The sequence below is a fragment of the Trichomycterus rosablanca genome, chromosome 24 (genome assembly GCF_030014385.1).
Source record: "Trichomycterus rosablanca isolate fTriRos1 chromosome 24, fTriRos1.hap1, whole genome shotgun sequence".
Lineage (NCBI taxonomy): Eukaryota > Metazoa > Chordata > Actinopteri > Siluriformes > Trichomycteridae > Trichomycterus > Trichomycterus rosablanca.
This window is the reverse complement of record NC_086011.1, coordinates 2550366-2567370: the sequence shown is the minus strand read 5'-3', so window position 1 is coordinate 2567370 and position 17005 is coordinate 2550366. Positions and strand designations below refer to the sequence as shown.

At 40.8% G+C, this 17005-nt stretch overlaps 1 protein-coding gene across 1 annotated transcript in view; it reads left to right on the top strand.

Annotated features, from left to right (window-relative positions):
• The window catches only part of grip2b (glutamate receptor interacting protein 2b), a 35261-nt gene that overhangs the window by 8612 nt on the left and 9644 nt on the right, over positions 1 to 17005 (top strand). The window contains exons 2-12 of the mRNA XM_062986369.1: positions 3 to 83; positions 1130 to 1265; positions 1376 to 1521; positions 2607 to 2693; positions 4044 to 4119; positions 6448 to 6593; positions 7404 to 7551; positions 8294 to 8463; positions 11805 to 11945; positions 12783 to 12932; positions 14376 to 14565. Of these exons, the coding sequence (XP_062842439.1) occupies positions 3 to 83; positions 1130 to 1265; positions 1376 to 1521; positions 2607 to 2693; positions 4044 to 4119; positions 6448 to 6593; positions 7404 to 7551; positions 8294 to 8463; positions 11805 to 11945; positions 12783 to 12932; positions 14376 to 14565 (1471 nt within the window). The remainder of the gene's footprint in view (positions 1 to 2; positions 84 to 1129; positions 1266 to 1375; positions 1522 to 2606; positions 2694 to 4043; positions 4120 to 6447; positions 6594 to 7403; positions 7552 to 8293; positions 8464 to 11804; positions 11946 to 12782; positions 12933 to 14375; positions 14566 to 17005) is intronic.

The following is a 17005-nucleotide window of genomic DNA, read 5'->3' as shown; positions in this document are numbered from 1 at the left end:
AGATGATGGGCCGTACTCCAAAGGAAACAAGGACCCGACAGGGCCTGAGAATTCCCTCGTCTCCAGAAGACAGAGCATCCCAGGTATGTGGTCGAAATCCCTCTTTAATGCTCTCTCCTCACTAACACGTGTTCCAGCAGCAGGATGCTTCTGGTCTTGTTCTTTTAATTCTTTGATCTCAGAGAGCGCGTCTATCTGGGGGGTGCTGAGAGGATTTCGGCAGGCGTCCAGCCATCCTGATTCAGATGCTTGTTTGAGATCAAGAGCTTTGTGGGTTACTGTAATGCACCACCACCACCTTCTTTCTCACAGCGTTTCCTGCACTTTTTATCATATCTTAGCGTTCGTGAGTCACCGTGTCAGTCAGCATTTTGTTTCTCTACTTTAAATTCTTGATTTACAAACTTTGTTTCTGGAAAAAGCAAAAACATGAATCTGTGATTCGTCTCTTGTTTTGAACCTTCAGAAAGAGAAGAGACATGTATGACTGTATTTTGTGAATATACAGTATTAACAAATGTAGGATTTAATGCCTGAAAAACACTCCAAAAATGTTGGGACAGATGCCTGTTTACCACTCTTTTGCCTCACCTTTCTTATTAATAACACTTTTTAATCATTTTGGAACTGAGGACACTTTAATTGTTGCTGTTTTGCATGAGGAATCTTTGCCCATTCTCTGTTGATCCAAGCAAGACTAACTTAACAACCTGCTCAACTCTTCATGGTGCACCATACTTCTTCAATAGGAGGCAGATCCAGACTGCAGGCAGGACAGTCAGTCACATGCACTCTGTGTATAAGAAGCTAAGCTGTTGTAGAGTATGCAGAATAAGGCCTGGCATCATCTTGCTGAAATAACCATGGACTTCTTGTGGAAATATGTCATCTTCATGGCAGCGTGTGTCTCTCTAACCTTTATACCCCTATAGGGTATACCTCTATGATGCACCCCGTACCAAACAGATGTTGGCATTTGCACCTTTCACTGATAACAGTCTGGACGGACACATTTCCACCCTCTTTTAGTCTCAATAAACATAAAGTAAGTGAGTAAAGTAAGTTAAATTATTGTGCTGCTGACTGCTTTTTTTTTGGGCCGTGTGTTTGGCTGGGTGTTTTTGGGCAGAAGAGCTGCGGGGGGTGACACTAGTAGAGCTGATTAAGAAGGAGGGAAGCACTCTGGGTCTGACCATCTCAGGAGGAACAGACAAGGACGGCAAACCACGAGTCTCCAACCTCAGACCGGGAGGCCTTGCAGCCAGGTAAATTAGAATGTGTTTCTAGAAATGTGTATCACTATTGTATCAAAGCCTTGAATATGGAGCAGAAGATCAATCTATATGTGATAAATTTGACACTCTGTTTGCTGTAGGAGTGACCAGCTGAACGTCGGCGACTATATAAAGTCAGTAAACGGCATTAACCTGACCAAGCTGCGGCACGAGGAGATCATCAGCCTGCTGAAGAACGTGGGCGAGCGAGTGGTTCTGGAAGTGGAGTACGAGCTGCCTCCAGCCGGTAGGAAGTTGAGTATTGTGTTTCTGCTTGTTTGTGTGATTTATTTGCATCATACAGCAAACCATACACACAAATATCAAATCAAATAACAATACACACATTACCCGTAGAGCTTTAGTCAATGTAATTAAAAACCTCTGTATTGTGGATTAATAATAAATCACATTTTAATTCACAGAAATCCCAAATAAAATACTGGGTATTATTTGTTATTTTAATTATACATTTGCTGGGTTTAACAGTGCTGTCTTATCCACCCATACCAGCACAACACACACTAACACACCACCACCATGTCAGTGTCACTACAGTGCTGAGCATGATCCTAAATAATACCTGCTCTGTGGTGGTCCTGTGGGGGTCCTGACCATTGAAGAACAGGGTGAAAGCAGGGTAAAACAGTTTGTACAGAAACAGATGGGCTACAGTCAGTAATTGTAGAACTTCAAAGTGCTTCTATTTGGAAAGTGGAGATGATAAAATGGACAGTGAGTGTAGAAACAAGGAGGTGGTTTTAATGTTATGGCTGATCAGTGTACAATTTCAGTATATACACCCCTCCCCTCCCCACAATGTAATGTGAATGTCCTTGGATTATTATAAGACGGAATATTTGTGTTATGCATTTTCTCTAGCGTGTTTGAGAGAGCGTGTAAAATAATGTAGGCTAGCAGGCAGTGATGATGCATGACCCAAATCTTTATAAACGCATGTGTGCATGTTCTACAGTACAAAAACAACGTGCTACTTCATCTCACTGTTCAGTTCTGTAGTGGGTGTTTGCCTGTGAGCTCGAGACCATCCATCACTGCACTGAAAATGAAGCGTATACTGTAACGCAGGGCTGTGCTTTATGTTAAACGGCCTTTGCGTCCTGTGGTTAAATTTTATGAAGCTTGGTCCGTAATCCTCTCCTCGCTCTGAAGTACTTCTGCCAGGCGTGTTTTCCACTTTATAAGACCTGATGTTATCAAGCTGACCTTTTCCAGCATGTGGATTTATTTCCGTCTGTATTTACTGTGTCCACCTAGTAAACCGTGCTGGTTTAATAACTGAGACGTTTTGGCTCTGTCTTGATCTTGTAGCACCAGACAGCACTTTGGGTTTTATATCTAAAACCATGGAGATCTGTTTACACAAGGAGGGCAACAGTTTTGGCTTTGTCATGCGTGGTGAGTATATACATCTTCTCTACTTAAATATTACATCTTCTCTAGGGTTAAATATTGCTGGCACGACCAAAGATGGTAAAGACTAAATCTACAGATTGGCTACAGCTAACATCAGAAGATTCATACACTGTATGTCATGGAAGGTTTTTTTGTTTGCTTAATAATGGGACATTTATTGGCACAGCGGGATATTCCACTAGCACACCAGCGCCAAGATTCTGAACTACTCGGCATTGCCACCGGTCGGCTGGGTGCCATCTAGCGGGCATAATTGGCAGTGCTAGGGCGGGATGATATACTAATAATGTGGTGGTTGTTATACTTTTGATTGACTATATCAGGTGACTCCCTGTGCACATATACATAGGGCTAGTTTGATTGCACTCATTAAAAAGTGGTCTCTTGCCAAGATCAGGAGGTAAATCAAGAAAATCAGAAGAAATCTATCATTGTATGCTAATGTGGCCAGATTAAACTCTACGAACCACCAAAAATAGCAGGTCTGCATTAAATAAGAAGCTGCAGGTACACAGATTCACTACACTATACGCTAGGCATTGCTGTGTCCATGAAATCAAGGTGTTGATTTTAAATCAGGGGCTTCTTACACTTATGTCAGCCTTTAATAACATGGCATTATAAAGCCTAATTTATTGTGAATGTGACATTTGGTGATTTACATCAAAATACAAATTTCTCTTCAGCATAAATGTATAACAAGTTGTTTTTCTTTTCTTGGCAAAAAGACCACTGTTACATGTACTTGGAAACTAAAGTGGCTCCAATTGTCATTCCTGATGTGTCCTGAGATCCAAACAGTGTTTTAACTGTCCTTATTTTATTGCTTAGTCCAAGGTGGCAGTTTAACTATCCATACTCATATGGGAGCAGATAAATCACCTAGGACTAGGAGACCATTACAAAGTTAAAGAGCTCTTTGTTTACCACCAAAATATATAGATACAAACCATGATGTGTGTTTATTTCTGACCAAACATATTTTGTCAAGATTTTTATGAAAGAACTCAAATTAGTCGTTTTTTTTAGACAGTATGTGATGCAATTAATTCATCATACTTAAATAACTAGCAAAAAAAACACTGAAATTACAAATGATTCTCACAAGTGTTTGTGAACTTTGAACTTCAATGTTACACTCTTCATTTAGTTTCTTTACTCTCAAAAACAGCTCATTGTAAATTAAACTTGAAGATCTGTTTACAATCCGCTATTATTTAATTATAGTAAATATATAATCAGATAGAATGTAAATAACCAGTTTTTGTATTTATATGTAAAATTTAATGTGTAATGATGATAAAAATGGTTGCATTTGTATGTTTTTCAAAGGTGGTTCTAATGAAGACTGGCACAAGTCTCGGCCTTTAGTAGTGACATACGTACGACCAGGAGGCCCTGCTGACAGGTAATCAAGATTTTACCATTTTTGTACTTATTATTTAAAGAAAGTAGGCTGTAAATAATGTGTAGTATTTTACTAAAACCAGTTTTACCAGGCGTTCTTTGGGCATGCTTGTCTTGTACATCACAAAAACATGAACTTAGTGGATTAAATGGTTCAATAAATATCACATTTCTACAGATTTCTTGGACTCTCTTTTTACTTTTAAATAATTTTAGTTTTAAGTTTTAAGGACGTTTTTGAGCTAAGAATTCTTTTACTAGGTTAATTTATGTTAAAATGCTGGTGCGTAAGGATTGTGGACCACCTCTAAATGTACTGTATGGAAAATGCTACATACGTGGCTACCGGACACGTTTTGAACATGCCTGGATTACAGCACCCTGATTTTTAAACGCACCAGCGATGGGTTGAGGTCTGGCCTGGTTCAGCTCCTTGGCACTGCAGACGCTGATGCTCTAACAGACTGTGACAGGATGTGAAGCTGAATTTGGCTTTGCTGTGACAGCCTGAAAGAAACGCCAGAATCCGTGTGAGCTGCCCATATGAATAACTCCTGATTCCTGCTTTCTTCGACTGCCCGAAGCTTCCCGTCTAGCTTCTGTGTTTCACGTTTGAACGTCACATTCACTGCTGGAGGAAACAAAACCGGCGTGCTGAACAGAGCGACCGAGGTGAAGACACCTCGCTGTAGTGATACAGCACCTGAGGCTAATCGAACAAAAGTTGGAATTGTAAATAATTGGATTTAATAAAGAACAGCAAAATGTCACAGTTTCTTTTATTATGTTTTGTCTTTATACATTGTACCATCTCCTATAGAAAGCAAACACATGAAATAGAATTAAATATTTTTGTGTAGGATTCAGACGTAGCCTTGATTACCACAATGGCAGCAATTTATCAATTTATTTCTCATTTATTTGCCTAAATAGCAAAGCAGGTTTTCATTTCATTGTTCATTTGTTTTCTGTATTATTATCAACTTGGTGCAATGTCTAGTCCACTGTCATGTCTAAAATCTAGAATGCAATAATATAACATGTTGAAGTCATGGCAGGATCTTAAAGATGAGATTGAACTGCTTGTATGCTGGTCAGCAAGGCAAGACTTGTGAAAGAGACAGTTGGGGCAGAGGATAGATAAATAGATAGAAATTAAAGCAAAGAACTTTAAATCTACTAAATATGCACAAATTGTGAAAGCAGATGTGTAAAACACCTGTAATGTCTTGTTTTTTTATCCAAAATATACATCTACTGTAAATCCACCATAACATACATCGAGGAAATTCAAACTGGAGCGTTTGACATCATTAAAAATTGGTGGGTAGATTTTAAATACACATAAAGGATGATTTAAAAACGTTTCAGAACTAAAAGTGTTCTCCAAAGAACAGTGAAGACGAATTCCTAAAAGAAGAATAGAGAGACTCGTAGCGAGCTATAAAAGTGTTAAAATCTGTCAGTGTTATTATTACTGACCTAGTCGGGTCAGTTTTCTATTTTTTCATTTACATTTTTGGCGCTTTTATCCAAAGCAACCTAAAGTACTGTGATCATCTACTGTTTAAGCAATTAAAGGTTTAGGGCCCAGCTCAAGGGCCCAACAGTGGCAACCTTTCCATTACTAGTCCAGTACCTTAACCACTAGGCTACAACTGCCCTTACATTTATTCATCTGTTCATTCACTGTCTGTTTTACCACGTCTTTATCCTATTCAGAGTTGCGGTGGGTACAGTTAACCCGGCGAAATGCAGGAAATACAAAACATACTGGGCATTAAGGGCAAACACACAGTCCATCACAGGGCAAACACGCAGACACACACACTCATACTAAAGACAATTTATTATGTCCAATAACCTGACTGCATGTCTTTGCACTGTGGGAGGAAACCGGAATAAAACATGGTTTAATTTATGGGGGATTGGGGCAGTCTGACCCTCCTAAATAATACTTGGACCCCCTCAAATAAACAACAGTACTGGAGGGGGCTTTTACTTTGCTAAACTGTATTTTCAGGCACTCTGTGTGTAAATATTATTACTTTTAAGTAGTTGCCTAGTTTTAACAAATAATGTAATTTATGGGACATTTTTTAGCTAAAACAACTTACAATTATGACTGAATACATTTTTAGCAATTGAGAGTTAAGGGCCTTGCACAGGGGCCCAAGAGTTGCACCTTGCAGTGGTGGGACTTACCTTAACCACTGAGCGTTTACTGCTCTAACTGTGGCATTTACCATATCAGCATGTGTTGGCATGGGCTGCACTGACTAACAGAGTGTGTAATGGTGCCCATCTGTCTCGCTGTGTGTGTGTGCAGGGAGGGCACGCTGAAGGTTGGTGACCGGCTGCTCAGCGTGGATGGCGTGCCCTTACACAGTGCCAGCCACAGTGAAGCTCTGACAGTGTTGGCACAATGTGGCCAGGAGGCCATCTTCCAAATCGAGTACGATGTGTCCATAATGGGTGAGTGAACAGCACACTCAAAAATGCTGTTTTATATAATCAGATCTAAAAATTCATCATTCTGTCATAAAACAGTTTATTACAATGAAAATAAAGGATGAGGATCAAATCCCGATAGTCACTGAGGTGGCTTGAGCTATAAGTTGCATGATTAAGCCGTGAAAAGCAGAAAAACAATGATGTATTTGATCCAGTCCACCTTTTACTTTTAAATAAAAGAAAATAAAAGCCAAACATTAGGGCTCATCAGGGGGAAATGAGCTCTAACCTCTCTCAGTTATAATTTATTACATTTAACTACTTGCTGTGTTGTTGGCAATGCTTAATTCTGCAAACACATTCACTAAACAGAAACTCAAACCGTCTTTTGGCTCCTTTTTCCAGACTTGCTCTCAATTTTGCTTAATTAAATGCCTAACCAGCCAGCAGTGTGACTTGTAGGAGTAATGCAATAATGCAATAAAGCAATTCCCCAGCTAGCCGTCCCTCCCTCAGACACCACCAGTGCCCAGCCAGGCACAACTGTAGCTCCCCTTGATTCAATTCTTTTTATCATATCACTAGGTATTGTTTATTATAAAATGTAATTATTAATAAGTAAATTAATAACATTCTGTGTTGTCTGATTTGCTCCCACCTCCTGTGCAGAAGGTGGATTGGATACTTTATAAATGTTCCCTAGATGTGAGTTGTCTGTGATTGTTGCAGGGTGATTTCCCATGATCATTTCCATTTATTTATAGCATTTTAAATACTTTCGTTGTTCATATCAGTGATTGTAGTGATTATTTAGCTGTGATTTCTGTCCAGACTCGGTAACAAACGCATCCGGTCCGTTGCTGGTGGAAATAGCCAAGTCTCCTGGGGCGAGTCTGGGCATCACGCTGACCACTGCCACTCACAGGAACACGCAGGTCATCATCATTGATAAGATCAAAGCTGCCAGTGTGGTGGACAGGTGAGGACCTCAACGTTCTCTGTAATTTCTGCTTCTGCAGTGTCGGTTCTATAACTTTCTGTAACATTCATGCTTCTGACTTTGAAGTCTGAGCACCATTTCTAATCCAGAAAGTAAAATCATAAACAAAAAGGTCATAATTGTTTCTAAAAATGATCATCTGCTCAGATTATTAGGAAGGCCTTGCACATGTTCATCAAGTGGCCTCTATAGACCTTCTTATTTATGTGACTATTTAGATTATACAGACACCAGTCAAGAATTTTGTTCAGGTTCAGGATCCACTTTTACAGCCGAGAATAAGAATATGAGGCTACAGTGGGCACAGGGTCACCGAAACTCAACAGTTGAGAATTATAAACGTGTTAATGGTCTAATGAATCTCGCAGACATGCAGATAAGGGTTACAATTTAGAGCGAACAGTGTGAATCCATGGTGGAAGTGGTCCATCTTATAACGGCAGTGGGTTAAGGGCACTCCCCAGACGCTGAATCTGAATCCACATCCAGAACAGGAGAATTTATTGTGCAAATGACAAATCTGCAGCAATTAAGTGATGCAGTCATGGACTAAAATCTCAAAGGAATTAGAACTTCCAACATCTTGTGGAGTTCATGCAACAAATCAACAGAACTTTCCAAGAGAGGTCCTAGAAGTTCGTAATAAAGTGACCAGTGACTGTGTGTCGTTTACTGTTTATAACCGTTTCAGCTTGTGGCATCAGAATTGTGTTTGTCGCAGGTCGGGAGCTTTACACGTAGGTGATCACGTCCTGACGATAGACGGTACGAGTACAGAACACTGCACGGTTCTGGAAGCCACTCAGCTGTTAGCCAGCACCTCAGATGTAGCCAAACTGGAGATACTGCCCGCTCATCAGATGCGCCTGACCAGTAAAGCTCAGGATGCTGGTGAGTGAGCGTTTGGCGGTGGAATGGAACTGTTTATCAAACCCTTTTCAATCAAAAATCTAAACGTTTATTATTTCACTAATTAAAGCTTAATGTTCTTGTATGGCACAGCTGTAAGAGTGGGTGCTGCCTGGAAACACAGGGCCATAAAACCCGGGTTTAAGTGTCTGCGGACTTTTGCATGTTTGCTTCTACACTACAGATTCCTCCTCTCTCCCCAATACATGCAAAAGGTGGATTGGCTGTGAGTGTGTGTGTGTGTGTGTGTGAGTGAGTGAGAGAGAAGGAAAATGTGTAGTGGTCTTTTCCAGGGTGTAATTTCTGAAGTTTATACTACAGTCGTTATTAAGGGCCGCTTGCTAGGGGCTACTGCATAGTTCTGGGGATCCAGGGTTCAATTCTCAGCGGTGCTATCAGCCCGGTGGGCGTCTGCATGGACATGATTTGCAGCCTCGCCAGTAGGAGGTGTACTTGTTAGTGCACTCTCAATACTGGTCCCAAGCCGGATAGAAAAACTGTGCGCAGTCTGGTATGCAGACCCGCTGTGGTTCCCCCTTAATACCTGAGCAGCCAAAAGAGAGAATAAAATACTACAGTCATTATTAATGATCTATTTTAAAGGCATGTCTGTTTGTTTTTATTGTTTACTGCATTTATTATTTATTTATTTATTTATTTTTATGGTTTTACGGTTGAAGCTCGTCGAGAGCAGTGCTTGTTCGTAATAAATGTTATCACGCGTTAGTGATCATCATAAAATAGGCCAGCGTGCTCGCTTACTCATTATAAACATGAATTTTAAACCCAAATCTCGCCGGAGTTCACTGGCGGGGTGCAAACGAGGACACTGGGAGCAGGAACACACATCGGCACCCGGCTACCCCGCTCTCGTCGTCTCACCCGCTGTCGTCTCTTTTAATTAGACTCTCTCTCGGCTTAATGTCGCCCCTGGAGCTTTGAAGCGGAGGCCAGATTTAATCACCGAGTCTCGCTCCGTCCCAAACTTCACAGAAAGAGACGGAACTCAACCGGCTGAATGTGGCTGCTGGGGTTTCTGTGCCCCATTTACACGCCGCTTCATTCAGTGAGCAGATGTTAAATGATGCAAACCGGAGAGCATTAACACCCTATGCGGGGTTAAGGGCCTTGCTTAGGGGCCCGACCGTTGTGACTTAATGATGGTGGGGCTTGAACCAGGGACCTTTACCTTAATGGCTGAGCTGCCACAGCCCACTCTGCCTTTTTATTCTGCCACAGAAACAAAGTAGGTGAAGTCTGGTGAAGGCTCTGTAAATCAGTAGGCCCAGTTTGCAGTCGGCATTCCGATACATCACAAAGAATCTGGATAAGCTATGTGATGGCCATTTCAGTTTTACAAGTTCCTGGAATCACAGGGTAACTTGTTCAATTTCTTGTTCAGTTTTCTTCAGAAGCCTTTGTTAAGTCAGACACAGTAAGGGGCAGGAAGGCCTGGCTTGCAGTTGTCATTCCAATTCATCCCAAAGTCATTGTATAGAGTTTTTAGGTCTGTTCTGTGTGCAGGCTATTTAACTATATTATTTCCTTGTGATCAATTTGGGGATGGCACAAAGGGCTGCAGCAAGAAGGGCCTGGGTTTGATTCCCCACCCGGCGGTCAGGGTGTTTGCATGTTCTCTTCCACAAGTCCAAAGACATGCAGTCAGGTCAACTGAAGCTACTAGAACTGTGTGTGTGTGTGTCCTGTGATGGACTGGTGACCCGTCCAGGGTGTTGCCTGCTTTTTTCCCATTGAATCAGACCCACTGGACCCTGACCAGGATAAAGCAGTGGTAGAACAATGAAGACAATGAATGACTGAATGATAAATTTGGTATACGTGAGTAAGTGTTGCAACCAGGGACCAACATTTATGTTATGGGAATCAGCCTCAACTGCAGTTGTTGTTGTTACCAAACTACTCCAGCTAGAAAGATGTATTGGAATGTCATGCATTGATTCCTTTATGCACCTGATAGCAGCGGGTGTGGCTCTGTTAGCTGAAGTTAAAAGGTGTGTGTATTGAGTTGATGAAGTGAACATGGCATTCTAAAGTCAATATATTCGTCTTCTTACTGAATTTAAGCTCCGGAGTTTCACGCAGACGTCTGGCAGTCGTCACAGTCATCGTTCTGAATCTCTTCCAACGTCAGACCCGAGATTTCTCGGAGGAAGAGGGACGTGAGTTTAGCATAAGCTGTGGGGAGGATTTATCTCCTGCGTTGGTACTTTTTTGGCAGCGTTAAGTGACAGGAAAAGCCCCATGATTGCTGAGTGTATTTTCTTGAACGTGCCACAGGAGCCTGTTTTCTTTTAAGTGCTGCACCAGGTTGAAGGAACGTGGATCTGTGCAAATATTACATCAAGGGTTTAACATTTCCTAAAGCCTCATAGAAGCTACTTAAGCCTCTTAAAGCATTCATTTCTTAAGTGACTCTGGCCTTTTCAGACTGAAATGGTTAAAAGTATGCGGACACCTGACTGGATATAGGTATTTTTGCTTAGACTATATAATGTAAACAGGGCTTGGTGGATAGCACTGTTGCCTCACAGCAAGAAGGTCCTGGGTTTGATTCCGAGGTGAAGCGGTCAGGCTCATTTCTTCCAGTGACTTTGGCCTTTTCAGATTGATATTTACAGTACAAGCGAAAGTATGTGGACACCTGATTGGATTTCAGTGGATTCTTTAGACTATATGATGTAATTGGGTGGCTCGGTGGGTTGCCTCAGAGCAAGGAGGTCCTGGGTTCGATTCCCAGGTGAAACGGTTAGGGTCATTTCTGTGTGCAGTTTGCATGTTCTCCTCATCTCCAGGTGGGTTTCCTCACACAGTCGAAAGATATGCAATTAGTGGACAGTGGTAGCCTAGTGAGTAGAGCTTTGGGCTATCAACCGAAAGGTTGAGAGTTTGAATCTCAGCTCTGCCATGGAGTCACTGTTGGGCCCTTGAGGAAGGCTCTTAACCCTGCCATACAAAGAATTTCGTTGTACTGTACACCTGTATACGTATATGACAAGTAAAGGTGTTCCATTCCAGTCAGGTTCATTGGAGCCTTGAAAAATGCCCTGTGTGTGTGTGTGTGTGTGTGTGTGTGTGTGCAGGGTGCAGACCTGAAATGCTCTGAACCCTGTTAGCGAGGTCCCGTTCTATTTTGTTCTGCACATTTTTTTCCTCCCATTAAATGTGCTCTCAGCTAATGGCTGCTTTTATAAAACGTTGAAAAAAAAACGTTATATAAGAAGTAATTACAGATTGTGACATTTAGACGAGGACGTACATTAAAAGCTGATCTGATAATGATGTGTGTGTGCGTTTGTGTGCAGTGAAGGTCCAGAAGAGTGACCTTCCTCATAGTTGGGACCCGTGTGTGAACTACTGTCATTCTCAGCACTCTACGTACTGTAAGACTCCCACGTGGACGTCCACCTCAAACAACCTCTCCGGCAATCAGGACTACTGCAAATGTATTTACTTACTTCTGCTTTTTATTGTTGGCCTGACATGTCTGATCATATTATAACTGATGATTACCACAGAAGTGAATTTAAAGTTAAATTTTATTATTATTATTATTGACATTACAGTTATTATTGTTATTATTATTATTGGCATTACAGTTATTATTATTATTATTATTATTATTAATAATACTTTAATTATTATCTGTATTAATATATTATTACTATTAATGTTATATATATTATTTTTAATATTATTATTATTATTATTTGTACTAATATTATAGTATTATTAATATTTTATTATTAACTATTAATATATTATTACTATTAATATTATATATATATATATATATATATATATATATATATATTATTTTTAATATTATTATTATTATTGGCATTATTGGTATTATTATTAATACTTTAATTGTTATTTATATTCATATATTATTTTATATTAGGTTTTTTTGCCATCCATTGTTTTCCTCAGTGACGTTACACTGTAGTGGAATAAAAAAATCCCATGTGTGATACAGATCACATCAATAATTCATATGTCCCCTATTTTGTAGATAAATATAAATATAGACGCCACCAACACACACGTCCTTCTGCTCCAGCAGTGATTTATTAGAATCACACAGTGTGTTCATGCCGGGTCATTACAGCATGGTGTTGTTTTTACAAGGTGCAAAAAACATTGAACATGAAAGTGTTGTTTATTATTAACCTGTTATTTTAATACCTGTATAAGAAACTGTTATAGTTAAAGTGAGGTGTAGAAGAAACGATTATGGTGAAAAAGAAAATATAGCAAACCCTTCTCTCATTTCCCCACAGCTATCGTCTGCACTAACTTCTCACCTGGTTCCACCACGTCATGCATGACGAGTCAGTCGTCCAGCACCCTGCCCCGTACCCCTCACCCCATGAGCCCCCGAAACTCCATGCTCAAGAGGAGACAGAGAAAAAAGGAGCACAAGAGCTCGTGTAAGTACCTTAGTCTGGTACCTTGGTCAGAGCCAGAATTATTGGTGCCCTTGGAAAAGATGAAGGAAAGATTACAGTGATACCTTGAAACTCGATGTCAACTGGTTTTGGGAGTGGCGTTGAGTTTAAAAGGCGTTGAGTTTCAAGATATTTTTTCACATAAGGATGTGTGGGGAACCTGTTAATGAGTTCCATGGTCATGTGGAACTGTAGATATTTTAGGCTAATGTAAAATAATGAGGTTGTTTTTGACACGTATACACTGAAAATAACACAAATATAATATAAAAACACTGAAATACAAGCTGATTCTCACCATTTCTCAGAAGCTCGAGCTGTAACACAAGTTTAAAAGTGAAACAGGGAGGAAAATCCAGATAAACACAGATACATGTGGAGCTGTAACCCTGGATCTGATGGTTATTCCACACTGATGCAGATTCGTCTCATATTCTCACTTCGATGATATTTTACTGCACCGCTCAAGCCGAGCGTTCATTTGAAAATAAATAAATACCTTTTTAAAAACAAACTGAACACATTGAGTTTAAGGGAAACGTTGAGTTTAAGGGTACAAATTACTCCCTGAAGGGCGTTGAGTTTAGGTACTACGAGGTACTACTGTATTCTAAATGTTGTAGTTTAATAAGGTCGATCCCACATTAAAATTATCATTAATTCATTCATTCACTGTCTGTTTTATCACCATTTTATCCTGGTCAGAGTTGCAGTGGGTCTGATTCATTGGGCCAACGGCATTAAACACCTCGGACAGGTTGCCAGTCCATCACAGAGCACACACACACACACACACCGGGCAATTTTTGAATAGCTCCTTTTAACCTGACTGCACGTTTTTGGAGGAGGAAACCGGAGCACCCGGAGGAAACCCACACGGACACAGGGAGAACATGCAAACTCCACACAGAAAGGACCCGGACCGCTCCACCTGGAAATCGAACCCAGGCCCTACACCCTGTACCGCCCTATTAAAAATATAAGAAAAAATATTTTATTTATAATTGTATTTCAGATAATGAAAACCATTATAAAAATGTTTAAATTAAAGGTAAAAGCACTGATTAAGTACTTTTTCATCATCAGAATTTTAAAGGGGTGATGAGGGTTTTTTTGTTAGAAGTTTGTTTTATTTATTTATTTACTTTTAATTAACGTTGGTTCCCATCACTATCTGTTAAATTGACTAATTTAAATTCCTAATCTGTTTAATTTCTATCAGTTTCTATCAGTTCCTAATTTCCGTCGTCAGTGAATGTGTGTGTGTGTGGTGCCAGCGATTCTTGGCAGTGCTGGACCCACTAAACTCTGCACCTATTAAAAATGAATCATTAAATTATTTATTGTGTTTACATTTCTAGTATTTATCAGCATTTCAGCCCAGTTTTACTTGTCACTCAGCCAAAGTTGTTTCTCTATTTGCAGCTTCGTCTTTAGCCTCGAGCTCGGTGGGTCCTGGAGGTCAGATCGTGCACACGGAGGTGAGCGAGGTGACTCTAAGAGGAGATCCTCTCAGTGGGTTCGGGGTTCAGCTGCAGGGGGGAATATTCGCCACCGAGACGCTCTCTGCACCGCCGGTCATTCGGTTTATAGAACCCGACAGCTCAGCAGAAAAGTAAGTGAGCGCACGGATTCAGTAAGTCTGAGACACACAGCAAAGCTGCAGAGTTTATTTCTTAATCTGGGACTAGATTTGAAAAATAAAGCACATAAGAACTCAGTCGGCATGATTTTGCCATGTTAGATCTGTTCATGTATGGACCAATCAGGGTTATTGGTTATTGTTTCCCATAATTCTATTATCTAATCACTTTAATTGCAATTTACGTATTGCAAGTCCCCTAAGACTTGTGCACAGATAGCCGTATCACGTGAGGGGAGCCATGTAATGACCAAACAGCAGAAATCGCAATTGTACAGAGGCAATAAAATCCAGTCGACCTCCCTCCCTCGGACACAGCCAGTTGTGCCTCTTGGAAATCCAGCTACGTGGACAGCACTGCCTGAAATTTGAACTTGATGAGCTAGCACATTAGGCTGCTGCATCCTGAGCACAAGGGTCCTTTCCGTGTGGAGTTTGCATGTTCTCCCATGTTCGCGTGGCTTTCCTCCGGGTGATCTGGTTTCCTCCCACATTCCAAAGACGTGCAGTCAGGATAATCTGAGATATAAAATTTGCCTAGGTGTGAATGTGTGTGTGTGTGTGTGTGTGTTTGCCCCATGATAGAGTGGCGACTTGTCCAGGGTGTTTCCTGCCTTTCGTTGTGGAGTTTGCATGTTCTCCCTGTGTCCATGTGGGTTTTTCTTTGGGTGCTCCGGTTTCCTCCCGCATTCCAAAGACATGCAGTCAGGATCATTTGAGATACCAAATTTAAATGTGTGTGTGTGTGTTTTGCATGATGGAGCGGCGACCTGTCTGGGGTGTTTCCTGCCTTTCGCCCAGGGAATTGCACCCACTGTGACCCTGACCAGGATAAAGCGGTGGTAAAACAGACAATGAATAAATGAATGTTGGTACTTGTTGCTGGTGCTGATCAAACCTCATATGGATTGTTTATGTGACAGGGATGTTGATTAGGCTTCAACACAGATCCTGCATATTGTTTCCGGATCTGAGATATCTGTAATCATCAGACCATTCAAACACACACACACAAACACACACACTTAATTGTAGGCTGTTTTATTGCCAATTCATCTACCCCTCAGTTGCTGGTCTCATTTCATCTCGTCTGGTGTCCCCGTCGACCCTCTCCATCCTGAAGTGTGACTCAAACCCATTATATTATGTAAAATAAAATGTAAATGATGCCGAGCGATGATGAGACGAGCCGGATGAAATGAACACAGCGGTGTGTACTAAATAAAAAACACACACCGCAGCTATCAGACTGAACACGGGCTGATATTTCCTCAGAATCTGGGTCAGGGCACAGCAGGGATGAAGAGGGGAATAAATTTGCCTCTGATCAGGGTGATAAAGGTGGAGGTTTAACTTTAAACTTATTAAAATGGCCTGTGGTTCCTCATGGTCATGTTTATGGAGTGAGATACAGCTAACGGCAAAAGCAAACCATGCAGCTTTGGGATTTTTAATCTACATGCTGTTTATTTAATAATGAAAAATGCTAAATTAATTCCTTCATACGCTTATCGTTGGTTTTGAAAAAACAACTGGGTTGAACAGATGTTGGGATGATGAATTTGGTGGTGTAATGAGTTGCTCTAATATCATTTATATCATTTAACATTGTGGTCTGTCCTTCTAATTCCTTTTCGGATTTACTTATTATGATTGGCTTCTTTGTGTCCATATAAAAAGATTATTTAAACTACATGGAACAGTGGTCTCTTGCCAAGGCTTGTATTAATGTTTAAACTTTCACCTAATGCTTGAAAAAACATTATTTAAAAGGTCAAATGTCATACAATAACTAATACAAAACCGTGGCTCGGTGGGTAGCACTGTCACCTCACAGCAAGAAGGTCCTGGGTTCGATCCCCAGGCAGGGTGGTCTGGGTCCTTATTTTGCAGAGTTTGCATGTTCTCCTCATGTCTGTGTGGGTTTCCTCCGGGAGCTCCGGTTTCCTCCCACAGTCCAAAAACATGCAGTCAGGTTAATTGGAGACACTATAGGTGAATGTGTGTGTGTATGTGTGTGTGTCTGCCCTGCGATGGACTGGCGCCCCAGGGTGTCCAGGGTGTTACTGTGTGCCTTGCGCACATTGCAAAGCTGGGATAGACTCCAGCACCCCCCCTATGAAAGAGAGTGAGTAAAACTACATGGAACAGTGGTCTCTTGTCAAGGCTTGTAGAAAACTTCCGACTCTCACCTTATGCTGGGAAAAAACATTATTCAGGTGGTCAAACCACATACAAGAACTAATAAAAAAAAAACAGGAATGCACTGGACTAGTATTCAGAAGGTCACTGGTTTGAGCCCTACATCAACCTGTTGGACCTTTGAGCTAATGAAGAAATGCTCAGATTGTATTCATCACGATTGTAAGTGTCTATTAAATGCTGAAAATGTGAAATGTAAAGTACCACACCA